The sequence below is a fragment of the Trichechus manatus genome, unplaced genomic scaffold, assembly GCF_000243295.1.
Source record: "Trichechus manatus latirostris isolate Lorelei unplaced genomic scaffold, TriManLat1.0 scaffold00047, whole genome shotgun sequence".
NCBI classification, from domain to species: domain Eukaryota; kingdom Metazoa; phylum Chordata; class Mammalia; order Sirenia; family Trichechidae; genus Trichechus; species Trichechus manatus.
The window spans coordinates 5816710-5841834 of record NW_004443983.1 but is presented as its reverse complement, the minus strand read 5'-3'; the positions used below and the strand labels follow the sequence as shown (position 1 = coordinate 5841834).

General features: G+C 40.4%; 1 protein-coding gene across 1 annotated transcript in view; it reads left to right on the top strand.

Moving 5' to 3' along the window:
- Positions 1 to 10876: 10876 nt before the first annotated feature.
- Positions 10877 to 25125, top strand: part of LVRN (laeverin) — a 100543-nt gene continuing 86294 nt past the window's right edge. Inside the window, exon 1 of the mRNA XM_012555721.1 lies at positions 10877 to 11755. Within this exon, the coding sequence (XP_012411175.1) occupies positions 11058 to 11755 (698 nt within the window). The 5' untranslated portion in view covers positions 10877 to 11057. The remainder of the gene's footprint in view (positions 11756 to 25125) is intronic.

The window sequence follows — 25125 nt, the reverse complement described above, 5'->3', positions numbered from 1 at the left end:
CTGGCCACCCTCTCTAACCAAGCACTCCCACTCTTTTCCAGCTAGCCAGGCTCCTTACGGAATCCTCACCCTGCTCTAAGCAGAGGCAGCTCACCTCTATCACCTCTTAGTCCTCTTGGTATCTCCAGCCCAGTACGTCAGAAACTTTCTTCATGACTCTGTCCTAACACCAGATCTGCAAAATCTAGCTCTGTTTGTACCTCTTCTACAAAATCTGCTCTGATAACTTCAGCCTTCAGTGTGTTCTGTAACTCCTTTGTTTTAAGTAGATGACACAAATTCCAAAGATACAAAAGGGTGGAGAGTGAAATGTCTTATTCCTGCTTCTGTACCCCAGTCACCCATTTCACACCCTCAAGGGCAACATGAATATTTTTATAGATATGCATACATCTTTTTTTTTTTTAATACTAGTGGTAGCAGTTTATTCACACTTCTCTATACTTTTCTTTCTCCCTTTTCACTTGACCATTGTAATATCTTTTTTTTAAACGAATGTTTTTTTGGAGAATAGTTTTAGATTTATAGAAAAGTTACAAAGCTGGTTCAGAGTTCTCATATATCCTTATCTAATTTTCCCTAATGTTAAATTAATACCTTACCTTAGGATGTAAGATGACAAATGTACATTTGTCAAAACTAAGAGATTAACACTGGTACATTGCTATTAATTGAACTCTAGGCTCTGTTCGGATTTCATCAGCTTTTCTACTAATGTCCTTTTCCTGTCCTAGGATCCAGTCCAGGATACCACGTTGCATTTAGTCATCACGTATCCTTAGTCACCTACGGTTGATGATGATGGTTTCTCAGTCTTTCCTTAACTTTCATGACCTATAATTCCCTTTTAAACTTTCTTTTCTGAATCATAGAATCACATTTTTTTTGTTGTTGTATGTCAGTTACAGAACTGGTCCTAGGCCTGCATACCCTCAGATCCATTTCCCTCCCTTCCCCTGATATGCTCTGGATTGCCAAGGTCTGGCCCCACAAATGACATTTATCAGGCTTCTTTGCCAACTGATTTCCTGTTAGGTTCAGCCAAAGAGAAGACTTGGTGGGAGGTTGAAGAGTGGATGGAGAGGAGAGGCCAGGTAATTCCATCCTTCTCTCTCGGCTTTGGATGGTGTCTCCGGTGCTGCCTGAATCTCCTCTGTGGGATAAGTATGTGCCTCCTCCATGCTCTCAGCTCCTGCCAGGTGACTCTTGCTCCTGGAAACCGCTAACACCACCTCTTCTTTCCCTTGTCGCACCAGCCTTAAGGGGTGGCAAGGGCTTCCTACTGCTGTTACTGGCTGGGTTGCCTCACCATCTTCTGTTTGATTTTGCAGTTCTTCCAAATCACTGAAACCAGTTCCTTGGTTACATCCCTCCTATTAAACTACGAGAGGTCCCTGGGTGGCATAAACTGTGTGGGACTATTAACCTAAAGATTTGTGGATGGAAACCACCCAGCGGTACCATAGAAGAAAGGCCTAGTGATCCGCTTCCGTAAAGATTTCAGCCAAGAAAACTCTATGGAGCAGTTCTACTCTGTAACAGATGGGGTCACTATGGATTGGAATCAACTTGACAGAGTTTGTTTTTATTTTTATTAAACTACAATAGACTCAAGCATACCAATGATTGTGAAGATGGGGCAGGATTGGGTGAGATTTCATTCTGTTGTTCCTGCGGTTGCCATGAGTCGGAACCAACTTGACGGCAAATAGTTAAACTACATGACAAGGGTTTTGTTTCCTGAAAGGACTCTGAAAGAGTCATATTCTACAGAATTTTGTGCTGTTTTATTTGTTTCAGATATATTTTGTATATGTATTTTTTAATGCCATTTCATTGAGGGTAGATGCTTCATTAAGGAAATTATATGGGCAAGTATTTAAGAAGGAATTAGCTGAAGAAAGAGGGGCAAAGTTGTTTAAACTATATGATATCAACTAAGTAAAATACATATGACAAAGACAAAGCAAACAACAACAAAATAAAATTATGTAATTAAAAAAAAGACAAAGCGAATATGTTAACAGTGGCTCTTTTTGGGCAATTGGATTCATGTCACTAACAGTTTTTAAAAAAATGCTTTTATATATTTTTCCAGTGGAAATGTATTATTTTTATATTCGCTGGGGAAAACAATATAAGCAAAATTGAAATCTAAATGACAAAAAGGGAGAAACATTTGCACCTCAATCACCAACAAAGGGCTAATCTCCCTAATATTGAGAGCTCTTAGAAATTAAGAAATAAAATCCAATAGAAAAAATAGTCAAAGGACATGAACATGTAGTCAGAAAAAAAAATGAAAGGGTGCATTTAAAAAAGTAAATGATATTCTACGTCACTTACAGTAAGAGAAATTACATTGAAATACTATTTCCCACCTATTATTAGTTCAGCAAAAAGCCAAGACAGGGGTCGGGGGCGTGGGGAGCAGGCAAGCTTATATTCTAAGTAGTACATTCCTTATCAGGGCCATTTGGCAATATCTATCAATATTACACATGCATTTATGTTTTTACCCAGTTAATTCCCCTTCTGGGAATTCATCCTACAGTATAAATGAACATGAACTAAGTTACACTCGTATAAGGTTATTCAGTGCAGCGATGCTTGCATTAGCAAAAGCTGGAAATAATCCAAGTGTCCCATCAATAAGAGAATAGTTAAACAAACTACGGTTGTGAGAATAGAGTTCATTTACAGGTGGACAGGAAAAGCTCTATCTTTATCTCTGGGGATGCTGGATTTTTTTTTTTTTTTCTAGATATAATTCACATACCATAAAATTCACCCTTCTAAAGATGCACAATTCAGTGGTTTACAGTACAGTCACAAAACTGTGCAATCATTATCTAATTCCAGGACATTTTCATCACCTCTAAAAGAAACCCTGTATCCATTAGCGGCCATTCTCCATTCCTTACCCCCTCAACCCCCCAGCTCCGTAAAACTACTAATCTATTTTCTGTGTTGATGGATTTGCCTATTCTGGACATTTCATAAAAATAGAACCATACAGTACGTGGCCTTTGCGTAGGGCTTTTTTCATTTAGCATGATGTTTTCAAGGTTCATCCACGTTGTAGCATGTATCAGAACTTCATTTCTTTTATTGACAAATAATATTCCATTGTATGGATATACCACAATTGTTTACCCATTCATCAGTTGATAGACTTTTGTGTTATTTCCACTTTCTGGCTATTATGAATAATGCTGTTATGAACATTCATGTACAAGTTTTCATTTGGACTCATGTTTTTAATTCTCTTGGTATACATAAGAGTGAAATTGCTGGGTCATGTGGTACTCTATATTTAGCTTTTTGTAAAACTGCCAAACTGTTTTCCACAGCAGCTACACCATTTTATATTTCCACCAGCAAGGCATGAGAGTTCCAGTTTCTCCATATCCTAGACAACACTTGTTATTTTCCTTTTTTAAAAAAAAAATTTATTTATTTTTGTTGTTGTTGACAATATACACAGCAGAACGTACTCCAACTCAGCAATTTCTACATCTACAATTCAGTAATGTTGATTACATTTTTTCAAGTTGGGCAACCATTCTCACCCTCCTTTTCTAAGTTGTTTCTCTGCCGTTAACATAAACTTACTGCCCCTTAAGATTTCTATCTAGTCTTTCAAGTTGTTGTTGTCAGTTTGATCCCATATAGACAGTTCTTAAAAGATCATAATGCTCAAGGCAGACATTCTTTACTAGTTAAGCTAAACTAGTGTTTGGTTTTAGGAAGACTTCAGGGGATAATTTTGATTTAAGTTTTAAAGATTATCTCAGGGCAATAGTTTCAGGTGTTCATCCAGCCTCCATGGTCTTTTTTTTTTTTTTTTAAATTATAGCCATCCTAGTGAGTATGAAGTAGTGGTTTTGATTTGCATTTCCTTAATGACTACTGGTGTTTGAGTATCTTTTCTTTTTTTAAATCTTTTTTTTTTAAATTGTACTTTAGATGAAGGTTTATGGAACAAACTAGCTTCTCATTAAACAATTAGTACATACATTGCTTTGTAACATTGGTTACAAACTCCACGACATGTCAACACTCTCCCTTCTTGACCTTAGATTCCCTATTACCAGCTTTCCTGTCCCCTCCTGTCTTCTCGTCCTTGCCCCTGGGCTGGTGTGCCCTTTTGGTCTTGTTTTGTTTTATGGGCCTGTCTAATCTGTTTATCTTTTCATGTACTTATTGGTCACTTTTATATCTTCTTTGGAGAAATGTGTATTAAAATCTTTTGTGCATTTTTAGGTTGGGCTATTTGTCTTTTTGTTGTTGAGTTTTAAGAATGATTTATATATTCTGGATACTAGACCCTCATTAGATATATGATTTGCAAATATTTTATTCCATTCTGGCTATCTTTTCACTTTGTTTTTAGTATCCTTTGAGGCACAGTAGTTTTTAATTTTGACGAAGTCCAATTTGTCTGTTTTTTCTTTTGTTGCTTGTGCTTTTGGTGCCATATCTAAGAATCCATTACCAAATCCAAGGTCATAAAGATTTACCCCTGTGTTTTCTTCCAAGAGTTTTATAGTTTGAGCTCTTACATTTATGTCGTTGTCCATTTGGATCTACTTTTTTGTATGGTGTGAAGTGAGGCTCCAACTTCATTCTTTTGCATGAGGATATCCAGTTGTCCCAGCACCATCTGTTGAAAAGACTATTCTTTCCATGTAGAATTATTTTGGCAGCCTTGTCAAAAATCAGTTGACCATAAATCTATGGACTTTTTTCTGGATTCTCACTTCTACTCCATGGATCTAATTTCCTTCTGTATGCCAGTATCATACAGTCTAGATTACTGTAGCTTTGTAGTCAGTTTTCAAATTGGGAAGTGTGAGTCCTCCAACTTTGTTCTTTTTTTTTTAAGATTGTCTTGGTGAATAGGGATCCCTTGCATTTCCATAGGAATTTTAGAATCAGCTTGTCAATTTCTAAAAAAAAAAGAAGCTGTGGTTTTGGTAGGGATTGAGTTGAATCTGTAGACCAATTTTGGGAGCATTATCATCTTAACAATATTCAGTTTTCCAATCTGTGAATTTAAGTCTTTCTTAATTTCTTTCATTGATGTTTTGTAGTTTTCAGTGTGCAATTCTTGCACTTATTTTGTTAAATTTATCCCTAAGTATTTTATTCTTTTTGATGCTATTGTAAGTAGAATTGTTTTCTTAATTTCAACTTTGGATTGTTCATTGCTAACGTACATAAATGTAATGAATTTTTGTATACTGATCTTACATTCTGCAACTTTGGTGAATTTGTTAGTTCTAATATATTTTTTGTGTGTGAAATCTTTAGGGTTTTCTATATACAGGATTATTTTATCTGAAAATAGAGATAGTTTTACTTCTTTTTCAGTCTAGATGACATTTATTTATTTTCATTGCTTAATTACCCCGGCTAGAAACTCCAGTGTAATGTTAAATTGAAGTGGCAAAAATGGACATTTTGTCTTGTTTCTGATCTTTGTGGAGAATGCTTCACTCTGTCACCATTATGTATGATCTTAACTGTGGGTTTTCATAGATGCCCTTTATCAGGTTAAGGAAGTTCCTTCTTTCTATTCCTAGTTTTTTGGCTGTTTTTATCATAAAAGGGTGTTGTTGTTGCCATCGAGTCGATTTGGACTCATAGGGATCCCATACAACAGAGTAAACTGTCCTGCAGGATTTTCTTGGCTATAATTATTATGGAAGCAGTTTGACAGGTATTTCTCCCTCAGAGCCACTGGGTGCTCCAGCCTTTCAATTAGCAGCCAACCACTTAACCATTGCACCACCAGGGCTCCTTTAAAAGGGTGTTAAATTGTGTCAAATGCTTTTTCTGCATCTATTGGGATGATCACCTGGTTTTTGTCCTTTATCCTATTAAAAGCGTGTATTACCTCGATTGATTTTCATATGTTGAACCAACTCTGAATTCCTAGGACAACTCCCACTTGGTCATAGTGTACAATCCTTTTTACATGTTGCTGGATTTAGTTTGCTAGTATTTTGTTGAGGCCTTTTCATCTATTTTCATAAGGGATATTGATCTGTAGCTTTCTTTTCTTGTGCTGTCTTTGTATGTTTTTGGAGGAGTTCATGAAGGATTGGTGTTAATTCTTTAAAAGTTTGGTAAAATTCACCAATGGAGCCATTTTGTCTTAGCCTTTTTCTTTGTGTGAAGTTTTAAATTACTTACTCAATCTTTTTACTAATTATAGGCCTATAAAGATTTTCTATTTCTTCTTGAGTCACTTTCAATGTTTTTTTTCCCTTTAGGATTCTGTCCATTACACTAAACCAAAAAAACCAAACCCATTGCTGTTGAATCGATTCCAATGCATAATGACCCTATAGGACAGAGTAGAACTGCCCCACAGGGTTTCCAAGGCTGTAAATCTTTACAGAAACAGACTACCACATCTTTCTCTTATGGAGCGGCTGGTGGGTTCAAACTGCAAACTTTTCAGTTAGCAGCCAAGCACTTAACCAGTGTGCCACCAGGGCTCCGTGTCTATTACACCAGGTTATCTAATTTATTGGCATACAATTGTTCATAGTATTCCCTTATTATCTTTTTTGGTAATAATATGCCTTCTTTTGCTCTTGATTTTAGTAATTTGAATCATCTTTTTTTCTTGGCCAATCTAGCTATAGGTTCGTCAACTTTGTCGATCTTTTCAAAGAACCAACTTTTGGTTTTGTTGTTTTTTCTACCCTCTATTTCATTTCTCTCTGTTCTAATCTTTATAACTGTTTTTCTTTTTCTTGTTTGGGTTTAGTTTGCTCTTCTTTTTTCAGTGTGCACTGGAGAAAGTTTAGACTTTTGATTTGAGATCTTCTTTTTTTAATACAGGTGTTTACAGCTATAAAATTTCCTCTAAGCATTGCTTTAGATGATCCCATAAGTTTTGTATGCTATATTTTCATTTTCATTCATTTCCAAGTATTTTCTAATTTCCTTTGTGATTTCTTCTTTGACCCACTGGTTATTTAAGGGTATGTTGTTTAATTTTCACATATTTGTGGATTTCCTAAATTTCTTCTGTTAAATATAAGTTGAAGCTGAAGAAAATTAGAACAAGTCCACAAGAGCCAAAATACGGCCTTGAGTATATCCCACCTGAATTTGGAGACCATCTCAAGAAAAGATTTGACGCACCGAACACTAGTGACCAAAGACCAGAAGAGCTGTGGAAGGACATCATACATAAAGAAAGCAAAAATGTCATTAAAAAGACAAGAAAGAAAGAAAAGACCAAAATGGATGTCAGAAGAGACTCTGAAACTTGCTCTTGAACATAGAGTAGCTAAAACCAATGGAAGAAATATCATGTAAAAGAGCTGAACAGAAGATTTCAAAGGGTGGCTTGAGAAGACAAAGTCAAGTATTATAATGAAATGTGCAAAGACCTGGAGTTAGACAACCAAAAGGGAAGAACATGTTCGGCATTACTCAAGCTGAAAGAACTGAAGAAAAAATTCAGTCCTTGAGTAGTAATTTTGAAGATTCTATGGGTAAAATATTGAATGACTCAGGAAGCGTCAAAAGAAGATGGAAGGACTACACAGAGTCACTGTACCAAAAAGAACTGATCGATGTTCAACCATTTCAGGAGGTAGCATATGATCAAGAACCGATGGTACTGAAGGAAGAAGTCCAAGCTGCACTGAAGGCACTGGTGAAAAATAAGGCTCCAGGAATTGGCAGAATACCAACTGAGATGTTTCAACAAATGGATGCAGTACTGGAAGCCCTCACTCATCTATGCCAAGAAATTTGGAAGACAGCTACCTAGTCAACCAACTGGAAGAGATCCGTATTTGTACCCATTCCAAAGAAAGGTGATCCAACCGAATGCAGAAATAATCGAACAATATCATTAATATTTCATTCAAGTAAAATTTTGCTGAAGGTCATTCGAGAATTATTGCAGCAGTACATCAACAGGGAACGGCCAGAAATTCAAGCTGGATTCAGAAGTGGACATGGAACAAGGGATATCATTGCTAATGTCAGATGGATCTTGGCTGAAAGCAGAGAATACCAGAAAGATGTTTACCGGTGTTTTACTGACTATGCAATGGCATTTGACTGTGTGGATCATAACAAATTATGTATAACATTGTGAAGAATGGAAATTACCAAACACTTAATTGTGCTCATGTGGGACCTGTACATAGACCAAGAGGTAGTCACTAGAACAGAGCAAGGGGATACTGCATGGTTTAAAATCAAGAAAACTGTGCGTCAGGGTTGTATCCTTTTACCATACTTGTTCAATCTGCATGTGGAGCAAATAATCTGAGAAGCTGGATTATATGAAGAAGAACAGGGCATCAGAATTGGAGGAAGACTCATTGACAACCTGCGATATGCAGACCAAACACCCTTGCTTGCTGAAAGTGAAGAGGACTTGAAGCACTTACTGATGAAGATCAAAGACCACAGTCTTCAGTACGGATTACACCTCAACGTGAAGAAAACAAAAATCCTCACAACTGGACCAATAAGCAACATCATGATAAACAGAGAAAAGATTGACTTTGTCAAGGATTTCATTTTACTTGGATCCACAATCAACATCCATGGAAGCAGCAGTCAAGAAATCAAACGACATATTGCCTCGGTCAAATCTGCTGCAAAAGACATCTTTAAAGTGTTGAAAAGTTGTCACTTTGAGGATTAAGGTGTGCCTGACCCAAGTCATTGTATCTTCAATCACCTCATATGCATGCTAAAGCTGGATAATGAATAATGAAAACCAAAGAAGAATTGATACTTTGAATTATGGTGTTAGGGAAGAATATTGAATATATCATGGACTGCCAGGAGAATGAACAAGTCTGTCTTGGTAGAAATACAGCCAGAGTGCTCCTTGGAAGTGAGGAGGCAAGACTTCATCTCATGTACTTTGGACATGTTATCAGGAGGGGCCAGTCCCTGGAGAAGGACATCATACTTGGTAAAATAGAGGTTCACAGTAAGAAGAACCTCCTCAACGAGATGGATTGACACAGTGGCTGCAACAATGGGTTCAAACATAGCAACCATTGTGAGGATGGAGCAGGAGGGGGCAGTGTTGTACATAGGGTTGCTATGAGTCGAAACCAACTCAGTGGCATCTAACAAGAACAACATACACTTTTCAGTAGAGTTTTATGTGACTGAGGGGAGGGACCTGAAGCAATCCTGTTACTGACTTCTATTTTCACCTTCTCTTGGAAGTCTAAAATCGTTCAAAATCCCTAAGAAATTGTTCAGGGGCTTGCAAGGCCAGTAATTACTTAGCTTCGTGAATGTGACAATCCCTGACAATAACCTAAACCGTGATTCCCTGCGAGAACGGCACCTCACAAACCTGACAGCTTGATTTGCGGTAGTCATAGGCATGTAGAGAGAAATAGAAGAAACTTCTCCCTTAGGTCTACCCAGGACCTTCTGAGAGTGATGCATGTGGTCACAATTATTTTTAAATATGTTTGTTACGTTTCTGAAGAAAGTAAATCCAATTGGAATCAGGAGACGGGTCCACAGGTTACAGCACAACCATCTGCCTGAGCTTGGTGTCAAATCTCCTTCCTTTTCCCTGTCTTGTTCCGGAGGCGTTTTAGTTGAAATGATTAATTTCAGCTTCAGGAGCAGGGATTCCCAGGAGAATCACTGTGGTCTACCTCTCTCTGAACCCAGGTGGAAGAGTTTCCTTGTTGCAAGGAAGATACAGTTCAAAGTAGGAAAGCGAATGCCGTTTTATAGCTGCGACGGAAAATCCTCTTCGCTCTGAAAAGCTAAAGGAGGCTAAAGACTGGATACACTCAAATAAACTTTCGCCACCAGCAGGATCTTTAGCCACCGTCCTCTCCCTTGCCCCCGCGCCTCCTGAGTACTTGTAATTCCATCCCCAATTCACTCGAGTTCGTGCGTGCGTGCAGACTCCAAACCCAGCGCACAAGCCCGGGAACTCTCCCAGGCGCACCAGCTAAATAGCAAACAGATGCGGGGCATGCCAAAGACCTCACCCGCTAGGGTACCGCCTGGGAAACGAGTTCCAGCCTTGTGGTTTCCGGGTAGGGAGGCTGGCCGCCAGATTATTTCATTCTCTTTGCTTTAAACTGGCTGGTTTTGAAAGCAAGACTTTTCTTTCCTCTGGGCAGGGGAGTTTTCGTGCGGAGAGTCAGACCCGCCCGAGAACTGGAAAGCCGGCCCGGGCAGAAGTCGCTTTTCGCAGGGTCCCTCTCCGAGGTAAGGCGGGCCCTCTCCTCCCCTTGGTCGGGAAGAAGCAGACGCCAGGCTTCCTACCTTTCTCTCACCCCCCCCCCCCCCTTGCAGCTCCACTCTCTCTACTCTGGACTCTCCACCTCGCACTCACAGCCTGGGCCGCGAGCACCCCGGGCTTATTCAGAGGAGAATTAAGGGCCAAAGATTTGGCTCCTTAAATCTGTTCTAACGGCGCAGCCACCAGGGTCATTTCAGAGTGCGTCCCCCAAAATCCTGCTCCTCAAGCCCCTACCCCACCCACTAGTGCACCAAGTGCCTGGTGGCGGCCAAATAGGTGTGTTGCCGGCGGGTCGTCACTGCGCCAAGGAGCCGAGGGTGCTCTGTACCTGTCCTCTTTTCGACAAGACTTGAAACTTTACCGGGGCACGCCCCAGCAAATCCCATTAATCCAAATATCCTTGTCAGAGGTGTCCAGATTTTAGCTTGGTCTGACCACCTCCTCCCCAAGCCGACCCTGGAAGCCTCTTCTGCGCAATCTTTCCCTTTGGACCCGAAGCGTTGCGCGCCATGGTGCGCCGGATCCGCCTTTTTCCCGGGCTCTGGCGGGGGCGGGGGGTAGGAAGGCAGGGACCTGGATCTGATTAGCTGGGAGGGGGAAGCTGTGGTCCCAACCTCTGTCTCCTGCCGACCAGTCCTCCCAGGCTCTTCGAGGAGGAGGACGGACAGTACGAGAGAGGAGGGACGGGGGGGTCCCATCATTGAGCACCGTAGTCTAGGGTCTGAGCTACGGCCACTGTGGCTAGGCTCCCACCTTGCCCACGCCCCAAGCCCCAGCAATGAGGCCCTCTTCCAGCTCCGGCTTCTATGTAAGCCGCACGGTGGCCGCGCTGCTGGTGGGGCTGGCGGCCGCGCTTCTGCTGGCTCTGGCCGTAATCGCCGCCCTGTATGGTCACTGCGCGCGCGTTGAGCTGTCGGAGCTGTGTGGCCGCGGGGTCCCGGGCGCCGCACCCTCTCCTTCCCTCCAGCGGGAGGAGTCGCCGCCGACCTCGCAGCCTGGCCCTGAGCGCGAGCCGGCTGCGGCGCCCACTCCACGAAACTGGCGACCCCCCGGGCCCTGGGACCAGCTGCGCCTGCCCTCCTGGCTCGTGCCGCTGCACTACGAGCTGGAGCTGTGGCCTCGGCTGCTGCCGGATGACCTCTCGGCGCCGTCGTTGCGCTTCACCGGCCGCGTGAACATCACCGTGCGCTGCGAGGTGTCCACAAAGCAGCTGCTGCTGCACAGCCTCTCCCTGGACTGCGAGCGCGCTGAGGTGCGGGGTCCCCTGTCCTCGAGCACTGGGGACGCCACCGTGGGTCGCGTGCCTGTGGACGACGTGTGGTTTACGCTAGACACACAGTACATGGTGCTGGAGCTTGGCGAGACCCTGCAGTCCGGGAGCCGCTACGAGCTGCAGCTCAGCTTCTCGGGTCCGGTGTACCAGGACACCAGGGAGGGGCTCTTCCTCAACGTCTACACGGATCAGGGAGAGCGCAGGTAAGAGCGGGCCGGGCCCCAGGGCCCCCATCGGCCCCAGCCTCCACATCCCCCCGCAGGCGACCAGTCCAGGAGCCTACCGTCTTCAGGTGCACGACTCCTGCCCTTTCCAAAGAGCCTCTAGCTCATCCCTCGTGACGTTTTCTTCTAGAGCCAGAGGGTGAGCACCTCCCTTCTTCCCTTCCATCCAGTGTCCCTGCTGGGAATAAAAACTCCGAGGCTGTGTTCCATATTAGTTGGTTTTCGGGTCCTTCCCTTCCCATCAGTTTTGTTTCTATCTTTGCTCCTTTTGAGGTCATTGCTATTCCAGAAGTGTATCGTTTTCAGAAAGCCCGGCTCCTTTCCCGTCTAACCCGAAATTCCTTCACCACCATAGGCAAATCCCTTGGTGCTCAAAGCTTGGTCCGCGGACCAGCAGTAGCTGTAATACCTAACAGCTTGTTTGAAATGTAGAATCTCAGACCCCCCACCCCCCACCCCTACCCCAGACAGAGAGAATGAGAATCTGCGTTTTAATGAGATCCTCAGGTAATTTGGAGGAGTTGGAGAAGCGCCGGGCCAAATCATCCAGCCTCGCTTCGCGCTCGAACCTCGCCTGCGAGGCTATTCTTCCCTCACCCAGCTTCCCTTGGCACTCAGCTCCCTGTTCTGCCTCTTTTTCCTCGGCGCTCTGTTATTGCTGGTTTTGCAACAAATATACCTACATCGGGGCTGTTTGTTCCCATATCCTTTGATTTTTGCTAAGGTTATCAAAAACTTGAGTACTGCCTTTAATTCATTCCTTCCCACTCCCTGCCTGGGGCCCAGTCTCCTAGATTTTTATTGAGTTCTGCGGAGCGTCGGAACGCGGCTTTCAGAATACCTCAGCTGAAGGAAAAAAAATAGAATAAAAGCGATGACAAGAGAAATCCTTTCTGAGTTTGCAAGTCCACGTAGTGTACATGTGCTCTCTTTACCCTCATCTGAGATATAGTCTCCCACACGGAATGTTTCTAGCCCCTGCTCAAGAAGAATTGCTTCTTTCCCTGCTGTACGACCACATTACTGACCTCCGGCGACCGCCAGAGAGAGGGTTTATGTGGAAGATGCCAAAAAGGTCTTTTTTTTCAAATTGGCGATCTCCTTCCGTGCTCACACTAGTAGAGTATTTGCGGTTTACACAACTGCATGTACTTTGCCCTTTATTATTAGAGAAAATGTTCTCAGATGTTCTCCAAGGGGAAAAAACCACTAAATTATCCCTTAACCCATCTCCAGCACTATTTTCAAAACTTAAGGGTTTTTAAAATAAGTTTAATAAGCTGCCTTACTGCATGTGTAATCTGTAACTTTTGTTTTTGAGTACAGTATGCTTGGTTTTTCCCTTTCAAAAACGCATTGATTCTTGGAAAATAGTTTTGAAAAGTTTCTCATTAGGATGATGTGTTACAGGTCCTGTGGGCACCAGGAAACTTTTGAAATAATAATGTGTATATAGTGCAAAATCTTTCAGAGAAAAAAATGGGCACCCTTTGCACACTTATCTGTCAGTGTTTTCTGCTGTTGGTCAGTAAATCTTTGATCACCCATTTCTTCCTGTCTGGGGAAGGGAAGTTCCTTTCCATTTTTCTATCGTGCTGCCAACTCTAGTGGTAACTAGAAGCCATATTTTGAGAACATTAAAATCTAAACAAGGAGAAATCTTAATGAAGTCCTACAGATGTTCATCTACTACCAGGCGTGGAAGGCCAAAGTACAAAAAAAAACTAAAAAAAAAAAAAGTTGCTGTCAAATCAGCTCTGACTCATGGTGACGCCATGTGTGTCAGAGTAGAACTGTGCTCCACAGGGTTTTCAATAGCTGATTTTTTGGAAGTAGATCACCAGCCCTTTCTTCTTAGGTGCCTCTGGGTGGACTTGAACTTCCAACCTTAGCAGCTGAGCCTGTTGTCTTAGTCATCTAGTGCTGCTATTACAGAAATACCACAGGTGGATGGCTTTAGCAAAGAGAAATTTATTTTCTCACAGTCTAGTAGGCTAGAAGTCCAAATTCAGGGCATCAGCTCCAGAGGAAGGCTTTCTCTGTCTATTGGCTCTGGAGGAAGGTCCTTCTCATCAGTCTTCCCCTAGACAGGAGCTTCTCTGTGCAGGAACTTTGGGTTCCAAGGATGCCCTCTGCCCCTGGCACTGCTTTCTTGTTAGTATGAGGTCCCCCAATCTCTCTGATCACTTCTCTCTTTTATATCTCAAAAGAGATTGCCTCAAGACACAATCCAATCTTGTAGATTTAGTCCTGCCTCATTAACATAACTGCCATCTCTCCCACCTTATTAACATCATAGAGGTAGGGTTTATAACACATAGGAAAATCACATGAGATGACAAAATGGTGGACAATCACACAATACTGGGGGTCATGGCCTAGCCAAATTGATACACATATTTTTGGGGGACACAATTCAATCCATGACACCTGTTAACCATTTGCACCCTCCAGAATTGTGACATCTTGGAAGAACTGTTACCCTGAAGTATTTCTTCTGGGTCTCTGCTTCTGAAACCACAAGGAAAAGAAACCTGTGATTCTGTTTGAAGCAAAAGTCATAGCGAGCTGAGGCAAAATGATGGTTTGTGGTGATGCAGATTTTTAGAACTTGGGTTTAAACCTTAGCTGTGTGACTTGAGCCAGTCCCATAACCTCTGTGAATCTGTTGCCTCATTTGTGGAATAGAGTTGTGAGGATTAAATAAGAAAGTGGTGCACAGAGACTGGAACAACTGGTGCAGCAGTAGCTGCTATCGTTGTTGTTGTTAAGTGCCGTAGAATTGGTTCCAACTCATAGCGACCCCACGTACAACAGAACAAAACACTGCCCAGTCCTGCACCATCCTCACAATTGTTGCTATGTTTGAGCCCACTGTTGCAGCCACTGTATCAATCCATCTTGTTGAGGGGCTTCCTCTTTTTTGCTGACCCTCTACTTGCCAAGTGTGACATCCTTCTCCAGGGATTGTTCCCTCCTAACAACATGTCCAAGGTATGTGAGACGAAGTCTCGCCATCCTTGCTTCTAAGTACAGCATTCTGGCTGTGCTTCTTCCAAGACAGATTTGTTTGTTCTTCTGTCAGTCCATGGTATATAGAATATTCTTCACCAACACCATAATTCAAATACATCAATTCTTCTTCAGCCTTCCTTATTTATTGTCCAGCTTTCACATGCATATGAGGCAGTTGAAAATACTATGGCTTGGATCACTTACCTTAGTCTTCAAAATGGCACCTTTGCTTTTTAACACTTTTAAGAGGTCTTTTGCAGCACATTTGCCCAATGCAATACATCATTTGATTTAACTGCTGCTTCCATGGGCATTGATTGTGGACCCAAGTAAAATGAAATCTTGGACAACTTCAGTATTTTCTCCCTTTATCGTGATGTTGCTTACTGGTCCAGTTGTGAGGCGTCTATTATTAGGTCAGATTATGATTGTTAGGGAACAACTTCTTATTATCTAAAAGTGGAACCTATCAAGTTCCTGGTAGCATGAGTCCTAGAAGAAAATTCCAGGTGGGAAGAAGCTGCCCACATGATTTCACATTTTCTTGGATGGCCTCTAATTCCAGCTGCAGTGATTGGATAATGCTTACCTCTCTTCTTTGGTAACTCCTTTTCACAGTTCAGACAGACTGATAATTTTAAATGATTTTTCTTAATGCTAAGGGAAAAGAGAAGGAGAATCATTTCAGAAAATACAAAAAGCATCAAGATCTCACACTTCTAAGGTTTAGGATCTTATAGTTACCATTTTCTAGTCCCAGAGATTGCTGGGAGTACTTCCTACCTTCCCTGTGTCTTTTTTCACCGGGCAGGCGCCATCATATTTATGCCATATAGGAACCATCTCCTGGGTGCCTCAAACATGGGCTTCTGTGTGACAGCATCCAGATCCCTCCTTCCATGCATAGAAAGCTGAGAGCAAGATCCAAATGTTAATGCCCCTCAGAGCAGTGTTTCCAAAAATTAACTCACTGGTGTATCACTGTCTTGGGTTTTTCCATATTCACATGTGAAAAAACCTGCCACATTATTTACTAAAAACTGTAGTTGATTTATTAGCTTAAATTAAAAAGGAAACTTTATACCATTATCATAATGGACAATCACTTGCCATTTATGGAAGGTAATGGTACAATCTAATACAATGAAAACCAAATAATGTTACTAAATTCTACCTATTACTGTTGTCTGCTGAAGGCTGTGAAGGCCCTGAAGCTGAGAGCTTCTCTTTGTTAAAAAGGGAAATTAGAATTAGGTGTTCAAGACAAATAAAACCACACTGAGACTTTCTTTTGACATAATCAGAAAGACTCAGATAATTGAGCAAGACCTGACTTTCTCATGTGTAAGTAAGTTTTGTATAATGATGTGTTTGGGGCCTACTGAAAACATTTTAGCATCCTACACCTTGGAAAATCTTGCATTACAGCAGTGGTTCATAAACATTAGTGTTCACAAACACCAGAGGATCTTGTGAAAAATGCAGATTCCCGGGATGCAAGTCATTAACGGGAACCATGGAGCCTTGACTAATGTGAAGCAACAGTACACAAGCAGCACGAGTCCAGAGAATCCAGTTACATCACAGTCTGGTGAATTCAAAAAGTCTCTTCCTTTCAAGAGGACTCCTCCTTCCCTCCCTTTTCCCAGTATTTTATCTGGATGCAGGATGAAGCTTCTTAGTTTTCATGTCCTATGGAAATAAAACAGCCCTGAAATGGAGTTTGGATTTTATATCGACTATCTTCCTGAACAAGATTGTTTTAAATTTGATAACAATGAATAAGATTTAATGGGCAAGCCTGTGGTTTTTTGTTTGTTTGTTTGTTTGTTTTCTCTTCCCTATCATCAGTAAGAACATGGGTTCCAGAGGATGAGGAGATTAGTTATAAAACAGTTGGTTTTACAGATCTGTGTTCTGGAAAATAAATTTCGATAACCCCCTGAAACCCCTTCCATATAAAAGAAATATGTCATTTAACACAAATGATAGGAGTCATAACATTCTGATTCATCCAAGGTTTCCAAATAAGTATTACCAAGGACTCCATAAAACATTGCCCTATGAAAGTCTGTATTTTGTACCAGTTGCCTCTGACCTTTGGAGCCCATTGCAAAGGATACTCCTATGCTGAAGGCTAGTTACTGACATTGGTAAAGTAAGAAAAAGTAGATGCATTGGAAAAGTAAGAAAAGTTTACATCTTCTCCTTTCCTGGAAGTACAAATCACACAAAATAGCTCTGGACTACAGAATGACTACAAGCCATCTTTGGCCATTTTTAAGAAGTAAGGAGGCCTTTTCTGAAATATATTCCTGAGGATAAAATTAGAGATACCAGTACTGAGAATATTAGGGAACTAATTGAGAAGCCCTGGTGGTGCAGTGGTTAAAGCACTTGGCTGCTAACTCAAAGGTCAGCAGTTCGAACCTACCAGTCACTTTATGGGAGAAAGACGTGGCAGTCTGCTTCCGTACAGATTTCAGCCTTGGAAACCCTGTGGGGCAGTTCTACTCTTCCCTATAGGGTCTCTATGAGTTAGAATTGACTTGACGGCAATGGGTTTGGTTTTTGGTTTATATTCCAGTTGCACTCCTTTAAGATGGGCTTGGTCTTCCCAAAGACCCGTTGTTCATAGCACTAATGGGGCCTTTGGGATATCTTTAATTAGTTATGAGATTAGTTACTAGTTATGAGATTTTCTTTGCATCCACCTCTTCATTTACTGTGTGCAAGACTTATGTAAAGTATGGATGGACATGAGAAGCAGGAGAGCTACTTCACTGAAAACTAGAAGGCAATACGAAGTACTAAGGCCACCTCCTTTTCATATTGGTGTAAGTGGTTTGAGGAGGTTTGGAACAAAGTCTTTTAACTGTGAAGAAAATGCCTTCTTTTTGTTTGAGACATCTGAAGTACAGCTCTGTGTTAGAAATGCCAATCCTTGCCTGACCTGCCCATAGCACTTTTGAGAGAATATGCCCTATGCAGCTCATATTCTCTACTATCAATTTTCTTTCCCATCTTCCTGTTCCAGCTTTCTTATGATTAGTGCTTGCCTGATACATCTTTGTCTATTGTTTTACTTTTAACCTATCTGTGACTTGATATTAAAAGTAAATTTCTTGTGGAAAACATTGAATTAGGTCTTGCTTTTTATACAGCCTGGCAACCTCTGCCTTTTGATTGTATGTTTAGACCATTTACATTTGATGTAATCATTGATTTGGCTAGGTTGAAATCTACCATCTTGCTATTTTTTTCCATCTGTTGTCCTGTTTTTCTCTTTTTCTACCTTCTTTTAGATTATCTTTTAATACTCCATTTCATCTTAACTGTCAGATAATTAGCTATATCTCCTTTTTCGGTGGGATTTGCTCAACAGCAACTAACAATAACAACAAAATAGAATTCTAAGTTGGCAGGTTTGTTTATGTTGTTTTTAATGTCAGCATTTCAAAGATATTTCACTGTCTTCTGATTTACATAGTTTCTAAAGAAAACTCTATGGATTTTAATTTTTATCCCTCTAAATGGGATTTGCCTTCTTCTCTAACTGCTTTTTAAGAGTTTCTCTTCATTACTTGTTTTCAACAATTTGATTATGATTTGCCTCAGTGCAGCTATTGTTGATTTATCCTGTTTGAAGTTCACTGAGTTTCTTGTATCTGTGGGAAAAACTTACAGTCATTATTTTTTTTTTAAATTTTTTTAAAATTGTACTTTAGATGAAGGTTTACAGAGCAGCCTCGTTTCTCATTAAACAATTAATACACATACTGTTTTGTGACATTGGTTGCCAACCCCATGACATGTCACACTGCCGTTCTCAACCTTGGGTTCCCCGTTACCAGCATTCCTGTCCCCTCCTGCCTTCTAGTCCTTGCCCCTGGGCTGGTATGCCCATTTAGTCTGGGCCTTGCCCCTGGGCTGGTGTGCCCATTTAGTTTTATGGGCCTTTCCCATTTAGTTTTATGGGCCTTTCTAATCCCTGGCTGAAGAGTGAACCTCAGGAGTGACTTCATTACTGAGATAAAGGGGTGTCCGTGGGCCATACTCTCAGGGTTTCTCCAGTCTCTGTCAGGCCAGTAAGTCTGGTCTTTTTTTGTGAATTAGAATTCTGTTCTCCATTTTTTTCCAGCTCTGTCTGGGATCCTCTACTGTGATCCCTGTCAGAGCAGTCAGTAGTGGTAGTTGGGCAACGTGTAGTTGTACTGGACTCAGTCTGGTGGAGGCTGTGGTAGTTGTGGTCCCTTAGTCCTTTGGACTAATCTTTCCCTTGTGTCTTTGGTTTTCTTCATTCTCCCTTGCTCCAGATGGGGTGGGACCAGTAGAGTATCTTAGATGGCTGCTTACAAGCTTTTAAGACCCCAGATGCTACTCACCAAAGTAGAAGGTAGAACATTTTCTTTATAAACTATGTTATGCCAATTGAGCTAGATATTCCCTTAGACCATGGTCCCCACAGACCTCAGCCCAGCAATTTGATCCCTCAGAGAGTTTAGATGTGTCTATGGAGCTTCCATGACCTTGCTTGGACAAGTTGTGCTGGCTTCCCCAGTGTTGTTTACTGTCTTACCCTTCACCAAAGTTACCACTTATCTGTTGTCTATTTAGCTCCCCCCTCCACCCGAACAGTGCTTTTCAAAGAGCGGAAGTTTTCAATTTTGATGAAGTCCAATTTATCAGTTTTTCTTTGTATGTGTCAGGCTTTTGGTGTTACATATAAGAAATCATTGACTACTCCAAGTTCACAAAAATTGTCTCCTATGCTTTTTTTATGGAATTTTTTATAGTTTTATATTTAGGCCAATAATTCATTTTGAGTTAATTTTTTATATATGGTAGACAGTATGGATTGAAGTTCGTTATTTTTGCATATGAATATTAAACTGTCCAGTGCCTTTTGTTGAAAAGGCTATTCTTTCTCTACTAAATTATCTTCACGCCTTAAAAAACAAAAAAACAAAAAACTACATATAACCCACATATATATGTCTATATGTGAGTCTGCTTTTGGATTGTCTATTTTGTTTCATTGACCTATTTGTGTATCTTTTTCTTTTTTCATTGTGTTTTAGCTGAAAGTTTACAGGGCACATTAGTTTCTCATCCAATAATTTATACACAGATTGTTTATAATCCCTGCAATGTATCAGCACTCTCCCCCTTTCTACCCCAGGTTCTCTGTGTCCATTCGTCCTGTTTTCTTGTCACTTCCTGCCTTCTCATCTTTGCTTTTGGGCAGGTGTTGCCCATTTGACCTCATATACTTGACTGAACTAAGAGGCAAGTTCTTCACGTGTGTTATAGGCCTTCTAATCTTTGCGTGAAAGGTGGACTTCGGGAGTGGCTTCTGTTCTGATTTAGCAGGGTGTCTGGGGGCCATAGTTTCAGGGGTTCCTCAAGTCTCTGTCAGACCAGTAAGTCTGTATTTGTGTATCTTTATGCCAGTCACACGCTGTCTTGATTACTGTAGCTTCATAATAAGTCTTGAAATCATGTAGTATTCATCCTCAAACTTTGTTCTTTTTTTTCCTGCATTGTTTTGGCTATTCTAGGTCCTTGGCTTTTTCATATCAATTTTAGAATTAGCTTGTTAATTTCTACAAAAAAATCCTACTGGGATTATGATTGGGATTGCATTGAATCAATAGATCAATTTAGCAAGAATTCAAATTTTAAAAATATTGAGTCTTCTAACCCATGAACGTGATATATCTGTCTAGTTATTTAGGTTATCTTTTATTTCTCCCAGCATTGTTTTATAGTTTTCACTGTACGAGTCTTGCACATATTTTATTATGTTTATCCCTAAGTATTTCATAACTTTTATTCCATTTATAAATGGTATTTAAAAAAATTCCAATTTCTAATTGTTTGTTATTAGTTCATTTTTGTATATTGATCTTGTATTACTGTAACCTTATGAAACTCACTTCTTAGTTTTCGAACTTTTTTGTTGATTCCGTTGGATTTTCCTCATAGATGATCATGCCATCTTTAATAAAGATGGTTTTACTTCTTCCTTTCTAGTTTGGATGCCTTTTGTCTCTTTTACTTGCCTCATTCCAATGTCTAGGGTCTCCAATACAATGTTGAATAGGAATGATAAGGCATCCTTGTCTTATTCCTCATCTCAAGGGAGAAGCATTCAGTTTTTCACTATTAATGATGATTTTTCTTGTAGTGTGTGTGTGTGTGTGTGTGTGTGTGGATTCCTTTTATCAGGTTAAGGAAGTTCCTTTCTATTTCTAATGTGCTGTGAGTTTTTATCATGACTAGATGGCAAATTTGGTCAATTTTTTTTTTTTTTTTGCTACGAGTCAGAATTTCTTCTGATCATATGGTTTTTCTTTTTTAGTTTGTTAATATGGTAAATTACACTAATTTTCTAATGTTAAACCAACTTTGAATTCCTGAGATAAATCCTGCTTGGTCATGATTTTTTTAAAATATATTTTATTGGATTGGATTTGTAAAATTCCTTTAGAATTTTTATATCTATGTTCATAAGTAAAATTAGCTTATAGTTTTTGTTTGTTTTTCTTTCTTTGCAATAACTTTGTCTGCTTTTGACATTTGAGTAATGCTGGCCTCAAAGAATGAGTTGGCAAGTATTCCCTCCTCTTCAACTTTCTGTAAGAATTTGTGCGGAATTGGTATTATTTCTTCCTCAAAATTTCACTAATGAAGGCACCTTTGACTGGAGCTTTCTCTATGGGATGGTTTTTAACTGAAAATTAAATTTCTTTAGTAGATACAGGATTATTAGATTATCTATTTCCTTATGAATGAGCTTTGGTAGTTTGTGTCTTTCAAGAAATTTGTCCATCTAATGAAAGTTGTCAAATTTATAACTACAAAGTTTTTCATAATATTCTCTTATTATTATTTTAAATATCTGTAGAATCTGTAATGTCACATCTCTCATTCCTGATATTGGCAATTTGTATCTTCTCCCTTTCTTGCCTGATTAGTCTGCCTAGAGATTTATCTACTTCATTAATTTTCTCGAAGAACCAGTTTTTGGTTTCATTGATTTTCTCTAGTGTTTTTGTTTTTTATTTCATTTATTTATTATTTACTTTCTTCTTATTTTGGGCTTCAGTTCCTTTTCTTTTTCTGTTTTCTTAAGGTAGAAACTGAGGTCATTAATTTGAGTTTTTTTTCTTTTCTGTAAGTGTTTGGAAACTCTGGTGGTGTACTGATTAAGTGTTCAGCTGCTAACCAAAAGGTCGGCATTGGAATCCTCCAGGTGCTCCTTGGAAACCCTGTGGGGGCAGTTCTACTCTGTGCTATAGGGTCGCTATGAGTCGGAATCGACTCAGTCGCAATGGGTTTTTTTTTTTCTTTTTTTGGTTTATCCTAAGTGTTTAGTGCTATAAATTCCCCGCTATTACTTTAGTGACAACCCACGTATGATGTTATGTTGCTTTTTCATTTTCATTCTGTTCAAAATGCTTCTTAATTTTCTTTTTGATTTCTTCTTGGGTTATTTATAACTGTGCTGTTTAGTTTTCAAAATCAGAACATTTTCCAAGTTTTTTATTGAATGCATAACATTTACATTTTATATTGTTGAGTGCTGGATTTTGTTATGTTGCTTTAAAGAATGCTGGCTTTTTTTGTGTAGGCACTTGAGTTAGTTGCTGACCAGTTTGATCCTCTTGAGGCTTGTTTTTAAGCTCTTTCAAGGTGAATCTAGCATAGCCTTTACTCTAGGGCTAACAATCCATATATTCTGAATGTTTCTACACTTTGGCATGTAGGAATTCGAACAATTCTATGTGAACTCTGGGAAATGCTTAGCTTACCACTCCCTGGTAGTTGTTTTTCCCTGAAAACTGTTTTTGGCCTGACCTCATGAAGTTTCACCCTATATTGTGCAGATTAATATTCAACCAAAAAACGAAAGGGGGATCTTATGCAGATTCCTGGAGCTCTTTCTCTGCATATCTACCTCCTTTCTTAACATGGTGCCCTGCAAATTCTAGCAAATTCTAGGCCTCCCTGAACATCAGTCTCTGTCTCCTCAACCTGTTGAGACCACTGGACTCTCTTTCAGTTTCCTTTTCCTGTGCTGCACTTTAGAAATTATACTCAGGCAGAAAAACAAGGTGATTGTAGAATTAACCTTGTTTGTTTCCCTTCTTTTGAGTATCATGGTCTTGTGCTTCCTGTTGTCTAGTCTCTCAGAACAGTTGTTCATATATTTGTCAGATTGTCTAGTTGCTTTCAGCAGAAGGCTGAAGCCCATGCTACTCCTGGCTAATAACACATGCTACTCCCTCATGCTGGAAAACAGAAGTCTCATCATCTCTAGATTAGGGAATGCTATTAATTATAAGGTTACTTACCAGTCATTGCTATGTCCCAGCTTCATTATCTTAGCTTACTTTTAATATTTATTACATTATGCACTTCCAAGCAAGTGGTGCATTGGAAAGGACCTGAGACTTGGGAGCTGGAGCTCTAGTTCTTGTACCACCCCTGCCACTTAATAGTTGTCTAGCCAGTTGCATAAACTTCCAGGGTTTTAACTTTCAAATCTGTAAATTAAGAGGGTGGCACTCTCCCAGGTCTCTTCCACCTCTGAAATTCAATAAGAGAGAGAATGTATAGTCCCATTTTTGTTGAAAGATTCCTTTAGGAGTATTTCTTGCATTTCTGGCCATGGCACTCCCTTGATAAAAGAAAAGAAGGAATTGGGAGATAGAGAAAACAAAATAGAATGATCAAGAGAAGAGAGTGAACTGCTAGTGTGAAATAGCTGGAGGAAATTAGGATCTTTTGTTTGGGACAAATAAAGGCAAGAAAGAACAGTATCATCAAAATCAATTAATTTGTGCAGGTATAGACGGAGTGAGGAGCCCCTGGTTGGCACAAATGGTTAACACACTTGATTAGAGATTCAAGTCTACCTAGAAGTGCCTCAGAAGAAAAGCCTAGTAATTTCCTTCAGAAAAATCAGCTATCAAAAACCCTATGGAGCACAGTTCTTCTCTGACACAATGGGATCACCATGAGTTGGAATTAACTTGATGGTGACTGGCGTTTTTAGACAGAGTGAACAGAATATTGAAAAGGACTTCCTTGCAGTTGCTGTCTATGCTGAGAAATCTGGCATAGTGCTTAGAGTATGACACACAAGAGAGAAATTTAAGTATTAGGAAAAAATTTGGAAGTGGCAAAGCAAGGTCATTGAGCTCAAGTGATGCTGTTGGTGTTACAGAGTAAAGAGGTCATTTCATTATGCTCTGAAGGAATCAAACACACATATTTCATGTGGCTGGGTGGTTTTCTATGGATTTTCTCATCAAAGATTTAGATCTTGTATCTTTGAAACAAGTGTGACTAGCATATTGAAAAGGCACACATCGTAATTCAATAAAAAGACAACTTTGTTTCTCACGTTGTCCTTTTACAATTTTGTCTATGGGGTAATCTTTCCTGCTCCTTCCTGAAGCCTCCAGCAGCCTGTGACTTCTTGCTCATTCTTAGGTGAGAGATGATCTACAGTCACTAGGTTTCAAACAGAGCCCAGATGCAGAAATTAAAAAATCCTATCCTGTATAATAATCAAAACTTTGGACTTAACTTCTGGTTAAATCTCCCTTCTTCCCCCCTCCACCTCACTTTCTCCTCCTTCCCTCCAAAATAGCTATTGTTTTGATCCCACCAAGTCCAGTGTGGCTGGAGAAGACAGGGAGAGATGAAACATAGGGAAGTTCTTACTTCAACTAATACTCTTATCAGTTGGTCTTACTCTGGTGTAGCAGATGCTTTTTTCGTTTGAAATATTGTTTTCCTGGACTCTTCAGAGTTTTCTTGCTGTTTCTTTCTCCTACAATTCCCTTGACCCAGCAGGATGCTTCTCTTATTTCTCTGATTTAATGGTCACTTGTGACTACTTCCAGGCCTCTTTGCCCCACCAGGTGGCTCTATTGGACAGGACCCAAGACAGACCCCACACTGACTCTTTCTGTGCCTCGGCGCCCACAGCTCTTCCAAGGAACACGCATGCATCTCTTGCCTGGGACTGATGTTGGTCCCAAGGCAGAAGCCCTCTTCTGGCTCTGTCTTCAAAGCTATCAGACCTTCTCTTGCCTTATAGATTCCCACCTGGTAGGAGTTCTACCCAGCCACAGTGTCAAGAATGATTTGGGCACCAGCCTCTGGATCTATCAGCCTCAGGAAAACACTTTGTATTTTTCTTCTTAGCTCAGGGTTAGAGGGTTGCACTTCCTGCCAGCTCCCTGAGAGGTCTTGGCAAAATACTATCCCTCCCCACCCAAAGACTGCTTTTCTCTCCATTTCCTGACCCCCTTCTA